At 40.6% G+C, this 12835-nt stretch overlaps 2 protein-coding genes across 3 annotated transcripts; one reads left to right on the top strand and one right to left on the bottom strand.

The window, feature by feature from the left end:
• Window positions 1-510: 510 nt before the first annotated feature.
• On the bottom strand, window positions 511-5852 carry zic4 (zic family member 4). Of its 2 annotated transcripts, XM_079805481.1 has the most exons (3): window positions 4546-5841; window positions 3802-4437; window positions 511-1697 (listed from the first exon to the last, which is right to left on the bottom strand). In XM_079805481.1, exons 1-3 carry the CDS (start codon window positions 4967-4969, stop codon window positions 1258-1260), a joined length of 1500 nt encoding a protein of 499 aa, XP_079661607.1. In that variant the 5' UTR covers window positions 4970-5841; the 3' UTR covers window positions 511-1257. The 2 variants fall into 2 exon arrangements, with proteins under 2 accessions (XP_079661607.1, XP_079661606.1); XM_079805480.1 differs by having other exon boundaries at window positions 3802-5852.
• Window positions 5853-9170: 3318 nt separating this feature from the next.
• On the top strand, window positions 9171-12632 carry zic1 (zic family member 1 (odd-paired homolog, Drosophila)). Its single transcript, XM_079806035.1, has 3 exons — window positions 9171-10409; window positions 10869-11032; window positions 11329-12632. The coding sequence occupies exons 1-3, from the start codon at window positions 9440-9442 to the stop codon at window positions 11524-11526; spliced, it is 1332 nt and encodes a 443-aa protein (XP_079662161.1). The 5' UTR covers window positions 9171-9439; the 3' UTR covers window positions 11527-12632.
• Window positions 12633-12835: the final 203 nt, after the last annotated feature.

Here is a 12835-nt window from a genome sequence, read left to right as displayed (position 1 = left end):
CGAAAGAATAAACATTCGTTTGAGTAAACGAAAGCGTATTTCGTAGTTTTTTTTCTTCAGAGCAAATATTGCATTCTTTCTGACAGAACATATTCTACGGCCCCGTCGCCCATATTATTTAAATTTGACTGGGCTTTTGCTATTGAAATCTTAACTCACCATGAAGATTCACCGTCGTGGAAAAAAAATGTCTCTTTGTATAAAAGCCTCTTTGAAGTCTGTGTGAAAATATGCAACTCTTTCATCAATTGCTGCCCATGTAATTGGAGTGTAAAGCTAGGGTATATTTGTGTGTATAAGCAATACAAAAGGAAATAAAAAGTTATTGCAATAGGTTTCGCTAAGATAATTAAATTTATTTTAAGTTGGCTGGTATCTACTGTGACGTTATTTGAGGACAATGCATATTTTGACCATTTAGGGTTTTTACATTTTTTTAAATTTTATTTAGGGGTTAGATGACTAATTATTATAGTCTATTTTTTCCTATAAAGCGTAAGGAGATCTTTTAGCTTTGCATCATACACAATTTATTCAAAATACTGACAACGTACAAGGCATTTCGGTACACATTTTAAGGTCTCTTCTGATAATTGATATTTTTCATAAAAATGGATTGCTGACAAGTTTTACAAAATCACAAAATAACCACATTGATAAATGACTAATCATAAATGAAACGTCATATCAAATACAATAACACCGTTTCCATCAAATTGGCCTGGCTGGAGAAAGCACAAGAAGAGGAAAGAGTCTACGTCTTTATGAAATTCAAATAATCCGAAATATTAATTTTGTACAAAGTAGAGTAGCAAACATTTAAAAATCGCTGAAAGACGAAACCTTACAAAAGTACTGTTCACACATAGACATTAAAACGTCGTCATTTACAACTGTACAAGTTTAATAATTAAGCACTTTGGTTCAATGATACAAAAAGAAATTCTTTACCGATTAAAAAATAAATTAAGATATTGAAATCAAAGCGGAATTTACAAAATGATACAGTGACATGCGTACGGTCAGTACACTATTTATAAACATAGACACTCGGGACATGTTTTATATCGATTGGTGGTTAGGCAGTGACATTAGCTGTCAAAGGGCCAGTGCATCCTTCAGTAAGGCAGTAACAGTGGACAAGCCTACTCTTTGAACCTGCGACCATTCGGTCCAAAATGGACTGTCCAAATAAGAAAAGATGTCAAAGTCATTTCAGTCACTTTGCCAAATGAATATTACAGGGCTAGCAGTTTGTTAGAAGGCGTCCCTCCGTTCGGGATTGCCGTACGGTGCCCCCTCCGTATGGCCCGGTGTGGAGGAGCCGCTGGGTGGGGTCTGAGGGCCACTGGCACCGGAGCTGTGACACACGTACCATTCGCTTAAATTGGCCGGCTGGGACGATGATGAGAGTGGCTCGGAGAGCGCAGAGGGAGCTGGCTCCCGTCCCAAGTCCGATGAAGGAGAAACAAGAGATGGAGTCGATGATTCGTAGCCCGAACTCGGAGGTGGAGACTTGCAGTGCACCTTCATGTGTTTTCTCAAAGAGCTGGGATGCGTGTACGATTTGTCACAACCTCTGACTTTGCAGTTGTACGGCTTATCGCTAGTGTGTACGTGGGAATGCTTTTTCCGGTCACTGCTGTTGGCGAACCGTCTGTCACAGCCGTCAAACTCGCATTTGAAAGGCTTCTCACCTAAAACAACAAAACAGTTGTGACAATGGTCATTATAGGCAAAGTGCATCACAAGTGTACTCATTATAACGAAGCACATCATTATAACGAGCGCATAACCAAATACACTTTGCATTAGTCAAACGCATGTCAGTCTGTGCAGGGTAGGCTAAATCAGGTCACATGAGCCCCATGATATCGTGATTATCTTTTTACTGCTCTGTCTGCTCTCGTGGCAAGCCCCTTGTGACTGAAACAATCAGACAGCAATGATTTCTTTTCACAATTACAGATTATTGGGCATCCGTTTTTTAAGCGTGCACGCGCTCTCATAGTAGTTTCATTTACCTTTGGAATGTAGAGCATGGAGATCTCATAAAATACATCTGATCCACCATCTAAACTGCTATTAGGCCTGTCCCACTGTAACAATAATAGCTGCTGGAAAAGGCGGCCAGGCAATAGAAATGTTTGAATTAATTACATTTAATCACATCACGCTTGTTTCCGAAGGACATAAGCTCCAGGAGTTTATAAGACTACGTAATTGCTGCTGTCTAATTACAGTTGCTTGCTGAATATCAATTTGACCTTCAGCTGTTGGGCCGAGAAAGCCAATCAAGAATATTAGTGTACTACAAGAAAACAGCAAGGAAGAGACCCTTGGGAAACCATATCCATAACCAAAGATTCAAATACCGCCCAAGCAAGAAAATAATGTGGCTGCCCCCGGGAACGTCGCACAGAAGTAATAAACAGCGTTGGTTAAACATCAAAACCGAAGGATTGTTATAGTTCCAGGTAAACGCTACACGTAGGCATCCCTCCTTTTGAAAACCTTATTATGCCAATGCGATTTTAAAAAAGAAAAGAAAAGTGAAACTCACTGCCGAACATTGCTAAAATATTAGTCCAGTTGCACAGAGCCCACAAAGCATTAAAACGAAAAAATAACTAAACCAAATGGATTGCATCAATGTGTTCCACTTAGTAGTAAATATAAAGTTTATCCTGTAAAGTCACGTATGATTTACTCTTTCAGAACTTTGATACCGACTTGTTGCATGCGGCCAATCTGCAATGTGTAAACAGCAAATGCGTTCTTATCGTCACTTCCGACAAATGGAAATAATTACAAATCGTGTCTCTTGGTGCAATTAATGACAGTCGTTTTAGACAGTTCTTTCTAAAGCCTATTCACACACACACACACACACACACACACACACACACACACACACACACACACACACACACACACACACACACACACGCACACACACACACACACACACACACACACACACACACACACAAGCTGCAGCGTAAGCAAAACAAGACACTAGCTCTCTAAAAATGCTACCATGACCCTGTGTAACGTTCTGCAGGGTTTACAGATTACTTCAACAAATTTGTCTGAAAAAAGGGAAATAGGCCTACGTTAATATATATATAAAAGACTGTTAGTAGTTTTCATAATGTCGTGAAAAGTAGCGAATAAGAGTTTGCAACGTGGATAAACTTGTGTGCAACTTACAATAATTGTAATATAAACAGCCGGTGTCCATAAGCGATTTATTATGGGGAAAAAGTCAGGACCCTATCTCTTATTTTTTTACGACTAAACTGGACGCAGTAGGCCCCAAACATATGAATGTGTTGGGACATCATGAAGCTGTTATGAAGTAAGGAATGCATTATTTTGGGGGGGGGCAAAAAAGCAAGCAAATAAAAAAGGTAGCTTTCCACAATGCTCCACCTTTGTGGTTGTTTTTTTTTCTTTTAAAAGCGACGTATTGCTAAACGAGTAGTAGGCTAGCTAATATATTCTATTAGCGTAAACTAAATAGAATTATCAAATTAATTCAATAACAGCGAAATAATAAAAAAAATTGCCAGTGATATGCGAAAACTCTTTACAGCTTAGATAAGTGAATGCATGTTATATTTTTATAAAACATCTTAAATAAGCAGAATTTTAGACAGACTGCGCATCTAATTAGCTTGCAAGCTAGCTCACCTCATTATAACTACTTGCCGTGCATCGATTTGTTTACACTTTAGCATTGCGAGTCGCTAGTATTTAGCTAAATTGTCCTGAGGGACAGCAAATTAAGTCACTGACCTGTGTGTGTCCTCTTGTGGATTTTCAAGTTTTCCGATCGGGCAAATACTTTTCCACAGCCGGGAAATGGACAGGGAAACGGTTTCTCTCCGGTGTGCACTCTGATGTGATTCACAAGTTTGTACTTTGCTTTAAATGGCTTTCCTTCTCGCGGACATTCTTCCCAAAAACAGATATGGTTCGCTTGCTCTGGTCCTCCAACGTGCTCCACAGTCACATGTGTCACTAGTTCGTGCATGGTGCTGTAAGTTTTAGAGCAAAGTTTCTTGGCGGAGTGCTCTGGCTCCAGCCACTTGCAGATGAGCTCTTGCTTGATCGGTTGCCTCATGTAACGGAAAAAAGCGCCAGCTCCGTGGTGGTGGTGGTGGTGGTGGTGGTGTGCGCTGAGATTCATGTTCAGATTGAGCCCGCCGTATCCGTGCAGCGGAGAAGCAGCGAACGGGTCTGCCCTGGAGCTCGCTACTTGACTCAAATGATCAGACCGAACGTACATTTCGGCAGGTATTCCTAACCTTATTTGTCCGTTCAAGGCTTGGCCACCTGGTGCTCCGGTAGATGGCTGCTCGTGATGAAGTCCAGGGAAGAGGGTATGGTTCCCAGGGTCGGGGTGATGACCATAGTGTCCCGGATAGCTACCTGTTGTTGAGACAAACATTCCGTGGTGAGAGGCTGAACCAGAAGTCTGGTCGGTCAGCACGGGCATGGCTTGAGCTGTCAAATCTCGGCGAATGAGGAAATCCCTACCTGCGGATAGCGCCTGGGCCGTGTGAGACATAGAGTACGGGACCGTTGCCGCCTGCACCGGGCCAAAAGCTCCCGTTTGACTGGAGACCACTTCACTGTGGCCTGCAATATGATGATTGTGGTGGTGATGGTGGTGGGGATAATGATGGGTTGGGCTGATTTTGAGGGCCGCGGAGTGCCCCATGTGTTCTGGCCCGAATGGACTCGGCCCCAGGCGGGGTTCCGCAGTCATCTCCCCAGGGTGCGAGTGAGCCATTGAGTGTGGATGGCTGCTGAACCCCGGGAAGCCTGTCACGCTCTGAGGGGTATGGTGGTGATGATGGTGATGGTGGTGAGCCCCTGCCAAGTCAACTAATCTCAGCGTCGTGTTCCGTTTGGAAAACGCGGGGTCCATCACAGGGCTTCCCAAAGCATCCACGCTCATTACTCCTAATTTTAGAATAACTTGACAGCAGGCAAAATAATAATAATGATGATGACAAATATATTTTAATCGCTTTGAAGAATACAGAAGAAAAAAAAAATTAAACTTCCCCTAAAGTTTAGTTGCTATCTCAGTGCCTACGTGGAATCCCATTCGGTTGAGAGGCAGCAGCAGGACGCTTTGATATACTGAATAGAGATTCATGGTAGGCGCTGCAGCCCGTGGAGCCAAACAATCACCGAGCGCTCTAATTGGTCAGAGCTCCGTGATTGACGTCACTCGTGACAGTTTCCAATGCGAAGAAAAATGTTTTAGTGACAGCAAACAGCGAGCACGCATGCGCCGAGCCTCAGGCAGCGGATGAAAAAAAATGCTTTTGTTATGCAAAGGTTATTGTACTTTTAACTGCAATCCAGAAGTTGCAACGAAGCAACGTAACCTTTTTTTATATTACAGCTGTGGAAAATGTGCGACTGCGCTATAAAATAGTGCGTTGTAGCTACTCACCGCAATAAGTAAACTAGAAAGGGTGGACTCGCATGCAATAAAAAAGCGACATATATGTTCCGTCTGGTAGTCCGTTATAGAAAACATCTTGAAGAAGCTCCGTAATAAACATAGAAAACGGCGGTTAGTAGGCTACAAAGTTTGCAGTAGCACGCTGCTTGCTTAGACCCCGTTTTTTCTGTAATTAACCATTTTGTTGAAAAAAGTTTTCACACCCCCTTTTTTCCTCTGACGGTGCTTCTGCGTCGTCATGGGATCGGTGTCTTGTGAAAAGCGCGAAGGTCGCCTATTGTCCAGAGGGAAAAAAGTAACGCAAAAGACCTGTTGTTATGATCGGGGGTAATTTTCGGCCTCAGTTGTTCAGCGGCGGCGGATCAGGCACGCAGGAGGTGGTGCTTCATCAAAAGTGTACAGGGCAGCAAAGCAAAGAAGTCTTGGCAACATGGCTCGAGTAGCTGTTAAATAAAAATCCTAATACACACTTAAGCCAGTCTATCCGAAACGTAAAATTTATCTCATCGTTGTTTAATAAAGATACTCTTGACAGTGCACCTGTTATGAATAAAGTAACCATGAATCAACAACCGGCTGTTGTGTTGCAGCCTATCTTGAAAGCAAGTGGACAGTTATATCCACCTCATGAAAACAAGCTCAAGAGTTTTAATGGCCTTCTTTGAACTTTTTCCAAAGGGAAGGCGTTTTAAGCGAATGCTGATATTTCAAAATATAAAACTGACTTCATCTGAATGTATATCTAAGTGGTGTTTTAAATGTCCACAAGGTGTAACAAATAAAACAAATAAATGTCTATCTATCTAATGCAAATACACACACAAATCAAGTGCACATTTAATACAGTGATATTTTAGACTGTTTTAAAATACTTTGCTTCAATTTTGCCGCAAGGAGAAAAAAAATTGAACTTAAGAGGAAAATCCAAAATAGCATAACTTATAATACAAAATAAAAGTTTGATCTTATTGTTTGTATGTATCTAATTTTCCAATATGTAATGCAATAATCCATAAAAAGTGCAATGATGTAGTGAAATAAGTTTTGGTGCATGGAATGTTTCCTCCTTGCTCAATAAAAATGCAAATACATAACTCCGATACAGAATGAGTACCTTAATCAAACCGGTCAGACATGAGGTGTTGGGTGAGCTGATCTAGAAAGGTCAGACAGTTACTATTAGATATGTCAAATATCATATGTTCAAGCTCCACCGGAATTAGGCAGATTATACGTGAGGGTACAGAAACAGCATTTAGATTGTATTAGAGCTCATGTGTCTCGATGAAAAATGGAAAAAGTTGACATCCCCCACCCCCAGCCGTCATTGCTTAGTAACTTCACTCAAAGGTATATAGTTTATGTTATTACAGCATATCAGTGCAAAACGTAGAAAACAGCCGTGGCATAACAAAGTTTTTTTTTTTCTTTCAGATTTTTTTTCTTTTAATTTGTGGTTGTACGACGGAAAAATCGCATTTCACGGAAACATTACTTAATCTAAAGGCCATTGTGATTGTTTTCATGTTCACGTATTATGATCACGTGAATCCAAAACTGAGTCTAAAATCCACAAATGTAATTTTTGAAAATAATAAAAGCGTGACCTTTCTTCAATTTTAGGTGGCTTCATTTTAATCAAGGTCAAGATGCATTCAATTACTGATGCAAATAAATTGGTATTCCCTTGAGAAAGGTCATGAATTGATCTGTCAGGCCTCTGGTGACAAAACCCACACAATCCGTCTCATCAATAAGTAAACATTGTATGAACTATGACTAGTGAATATGTTAGTCAAATGGCTGGGGCTTAGGGTCGAAGGGATCGCAGTTGCATTCTTCAGGAATTTCTTTAGCTCGTAGCTCAAAGTTTATTTTTCAGCTTCTTTTCGTGTGGTAAAGGGGACAATATGCAAAGACACAATACGTTTTTGATTTGACAAAACTTGAGTTTTCCTAAATCATAGAGATTAACAAAATTCTACTGCAGGCCAAACAATCAAACAAACAAACAAAACAAAAAAGATTCGTTCTAAGAAAAAAAAAATCAAGCACATAGACAACGGGGGAAATGCAATAAAGTTGCTTTTTACACTCGTAGGGCACATTTTGGCTAATTGATACTTTTAGTAGATTAACAAAAATAATAATAAATTGAATGGCGCCAAACAGAATAGGTGTGCTTGTCCTTTTGATATTCTTTAACTTCAACAATAATAATAGTATCTAGTACACTTCAATGATTACAGTTTTTTAAAATCTAATTTTACTGTTGCAAGCAGTACTTGCATATGTAGAAAAATAAAATAAAAAAACACACGTTATTAAAATATTTCCAAATGATTCCATCCTCCAAAACTTATTTCGTCCCCACGCTAGAGTCTTACCGTTTTTCACCTGTTGAAGACACCGTCCAGATTTCTTTTATACAGATAACGTCCGTTGGACAAAACATTCAACTCAACAGCTTCGCCTGGCCCTCTCTCTCCCTCTCTCTCTCTCTCTCTCTCTCTCTCTCTCTCTGGAAGGAGTTTGAGAGTGTATGGAGCTGAAGGCTGCAGTCTGGATGATATTTTAATGGTTCGTCTGTTCATGCGGCTTTGAACTCCAGCCGCCGGAGTTTCCTGCAGAGAGAAATCCCACTTCACAACTTCCACAACCCACAAGTTTTACACACACTAGGGTGATACATTACGGCCTTGCTCTTTCAAAAACACAGGTTAGAAATATGAATAACAGAAAAAAGACACCTCGTTCGCAGGTTTGAAACTATTATTTGAAGTTTGAAGGTAGCCTATCAACGGAAGGCCTATTGAGTTTAGGCACATAGCCTTTTTTTAAACTAAGCTAATCAGAGGCGTAAAACGCACTGCTTTTAAGGCATAATGTGGATATCAAAGCACTAACTAGATTCCAACAACAGTATCAAACAAGTGTTGTGCAGAAATGACTTTTACTGCGTATTGCAAAACCAGTGAAGGAATAGCCTAGTTTCCCAGGGATCTCTCAAAGTGATGCCTGTAAAAAAAGTTAACTACACAACGCCCACTATTAAAGTAACCAAAAACGTGATGTTGGTGCATTACAGTTATCTTTATAGATAATATGTTGTAGCTACTGTTGACAAAAGCATTGGATTAGCTTAAATGTATGCATTAGATTGCTCAAAAATGAACGTGAGGCATAAATATTGATAACTAATAAACATTTAATTTTAACTTCACATTTATTGAAAGACCGTATGATATTTGGTTTTTCATGAGTATGAGTTTCAAGATTCGTGTAAGAATATACACCGTATCACATTTCAGCGAGTGTTTACTAGATGCGCGCCAGGTTATTCTCAAAGCATCGGGCTGCCACATAAGTAGGCCAAACGTGGAAGCACTCCGTCTAGGACAAAAGCTATTATTCGGCCATGCATTCGCTAAACTCTGTTTTCTGAATTTTAACATCCAGAGCAAAATCACAGTCAGCAACCTCCCGACAATCCCATAGATTGATGATGTAAACCGACCAATCGCACCGATGCTGAGGCATGGCGGGCTGTTATTTGGTGAGTGAATGTTAGTAGGGGGAGAGCGCCCTCTCCAATGATGGTCCAAGCACGGGGTCACGTGCTGCCCCCCTCCTTCCCCATTCATCAGGGGTGGACTGTGTTGTCTTTTCAATTCATTTATCTGCAGGAATGATTGCGACTATCAGTCTGAAGCTCACCGCCTGACTGAGGAGGTGAAAGTTGCGCCACAGGAAGATAAACCGCAAAAGACAATATTGCACATGATTTGCGTGTGCATCGGATGAGCAGGAGAGGGAAATTCCTCTCTACTAAAAGTAAATAGGAATAGGGGATCGGAGTTTGCCTTGCACAGACTTAAGTCAGAGAAATAGCAAGCAGAGACAGTTGTTAGAGATTCTTCCTCTCGCAGTCTCCACCGCTGCAGACTGAAGATGCTCTTGGACGCAGGACCACAGTATCCCACCATTGGAGTGACTACTTTCGGCTCCACCAGACATCACTCAACAGGCGAAGTTACAGACAGAGAAGTGGCTTTGGGTATCAATCCGTTCGCCGACGGTATGGGCGCTTTTAAAATCAACCATAGCTCCCACGATCTTGGCTCTGGGCAAACGGCGTTTTCCTCGCAGGCACCCGGTTACGCCGCCGCCGCTGCCCTGGGACACCATCATCACCCCACTCATGTCAGCTCGTACTCCACCGCCGCGTTCAACTCCACTCGGGACTTTCTCTTTCGCAATCGGGGCTTCGGAGACGCCACGAGCGCGCAGCACAGTCTCTTCGCCTCTGCCGCTGGAAGTTTCGCCGGACCACATGGACACTCTGACGCCGCTGGGCACCTGCTCTTCCCGGGACTGCACGAGCAAGCGGCCACGCACGCGTCCTCCAACGTGGTGAACAGTCAGATGCGCCTGGGCTTTTCCGGGGACATGTACGGGAGGGCCGAGCAATACGGTCACGTCGCGAGTCCGAGGTCCGAGCATTACGCCTCGACTCAGTTGCACGGCTATGGCCCCATGAACATGAATATGGCTGCTCATCACGGGGCAGGGGCCTTCTTTCGCTACATGAGACAGCCCATTAAGCAAGAGCTCATCTGCAAATGGGTCGAACCAGAGCAGCTGACGAATCCGAAAAAGTCCTGCAACAAAACTTTCAGCACCATGCACGAGCTTGTGACCCACCTGACGGTAGAGCACGTTGGGGGGCCAGAGCAGTCGAACCACATTTGCTTTTGGGAAGAGTGTTCCCGGGAAGGGAAACCGTTTAAAGCAAAGTATAAACTTGTGAATCATATCCGAGTGCACACCGGAGAGAAACCGTTTCCGTGTCCATTCCCCGGCTGTGGAAAAGTATTTGCCCGATCGGAAAATCTGAAAATCCATAAAAGAACACACACCGGTAAGAAATTCATTATTTTCATATATATACACATTTCTATAATTGATGTCGTTTTTTAAAAAAAAAAATTGTAATTAAGGGACCGTAAATAAGCATTTATTGCCAAGCAAATAATGTTGGTATTATTATTTGTTTCTTTGTCCTATAAAAAAAATTGTTCACACCAAGCATAATTATATACGACGCGAATTAGTATTTGTGTTCGTTATTGGTTGTATAATATCTAACAAATTAAACATGTAAGAGTACATTATCGTTGCAAAATAACGTAAATAATTAGGGCGAAATTTAAAGGAATAATTTTGTGAGTTCAGTAGTGAAATATAGGGACAATAACTTTTTCATATTTGCTCATTTTTATTTGGTCTATTTATGCATCTACAAATGAAACAGATTTTTTTTAAATGCACGTGTCATAAAATTGTATTTTGAGAGATGTTTGCTCTGTGTTTTTGTTAGGTGAAAAACCGTTCAAGTGTGAGTTTGAAGGCTGTGACAGGCGCTTTGCGAACAGCAGTGATCGTAAGAAACACATGCACGTCCATACCTCTGACAAACCATATCTCTGCAAAATGTGTGATAAATCCTACACACATCCCAGCTCCCTCCGGAAACACATGAAGGTAACGATAACATTACATTGTATTATTTTTCACCTACGTTTTATTCTTTTTTTTTCAGTTTACTGAACGCTGTTTTACAGTTTGTTTTTATGTGGCCTCTCATGGAATATTTTTAAGGTGTTGAAAAATGTGCACCGAAATTATAATGTTATATCGATGTAATATCTAGACATCATTCTGATAGAATCTATTTCATTGTTACGTGTTTTTTTTTTTTTTTTTTAGATAATTATGATACACATTTGACAGTATATTAGCTTTATGCACACGCTGATCTCTGTTTGCCTTCGGCGCAGGTTCACGAGGCGTCGTCTCAAGGATCCCAACCCTCCCCGGCAGCAAGCTCCGGCTACGAGTCCTCCACGCCGCCCACCATCGTGTCCCCTTCCACAGAAAACCAGAGCAGCAGTTCCATATCACCAGCATCATCCACAGTTCACCACACGAGCAGCCACAGCACCCTTTCGTCAAATTTTAATGAATGGTACGTGTAAATATTTTCAAAAGACTGCAGAATTAAGACTGCTTTGGAACCAAGACTCAAAAGTCAGCCTATTCTCGCGTGGACCTACATACACACACAATGTGAAGAATCTGAAAGGTTGTCTAGAGAGAGCAGTGCATGGACGGGGTGTGCAACGCTCTTGACAGCCGATTTTGTCCTCCATTTCTTTTGCTATTTTTTCCCCTTCTTCTTCTTCTTCTTCCTTTTTTCATTTTTTTTTCTCGGAAGACTGCACAGAGAACTTCAATTGCATGCTACCAGCAGGTCACAGCCTGTTTTGTTTTGTACATAAAGATTCACCTAGTTTAAAATGTAATATTTTATTTTGTAAATAGTCATAATACAGTTTAAGGGAATTTGTGAAAAAATGTGGTCCCTAGATATATGGAAAATGAAATGGTTTTACGAATATTGCGATGAATAGTCTTGACTGAAAAGAATGTTATAGTTTATGTGTACCAAATGTGAATTACCCAGTATTACCACAGTCTACACGTTTACCTAACCGATTAGTATTAATGTGCTTTTGTATCCAGTGCAACATTTCGTCTCCAGTCCAGTCTGAGTAGCACACAGTTGTTGTTATTTAATGTCATGTCGATAAACCGTGTAGTGAAAGCCTGAAGCTCCGTGTCAATCTTGTTTATGTAAGTGATAAAGTATAAACCTATCTGTCTATTGCATTGGCAATTGCAAGAAATTATTACTTGTATATAACTCAATTTTCCATATTTATCCGCATGTAAAGGACCGGTAACACATGTTAGAGATAATCGGTATTTATGGAAAATGCGTTCGTAGGGTATGTAAAATTTAGTTTACAAAATAATGTTTGGTTACTTTTCGTACAATATTAAAGAATTAAACGTACAACAAAAATGCCTTCAATATTTTATTTCTCGACTGTTCATTAAACAATTGAATTGGAGGTTGAGAAACTCAACAAATATTATTTCTATTTATTTTTCTATCATTTTTAAATAAACTGAGTCTAAATTAATAATTGCAACAATAACCACTGGTGTTAAGTATCACGAGGACAAGAGTTAGTCTTTAGGATTTAACGTTTAAAATGGAAATGACATTTCAGTCCTTAAAAAAAGGAGGAACAAAAAAAAAAAAAAAGGAAAATCCGTCTGCTTTTATATTTTGCACCACTAATTCAGCAGGACGAATTATTGTTTAAGTAATTTAATTTCACTTTGGTTCCCCTCATTATTAACAGAGATTAAATATAACCAAGTCCCCAGAGTAACGTTTTAATGCATTAAAACGTTAAATCGTGACGAATTTAATTT

The sequence above is a fragment of the Gobio gobio genome, assembly GCF_949357685.1.
Source record: "Gobio gobio genome assembly, chromosome: 23".
Classification (NCBI taxonomy): Eukaryota; Metazoa; Chordata; class Actinopteri; order Cypriniformes; family Gobionidae; genus Gobio; species Gobio gobio.
This window is presented reverse-complemented; position numbering and strand designations above follow the sequence as displayed.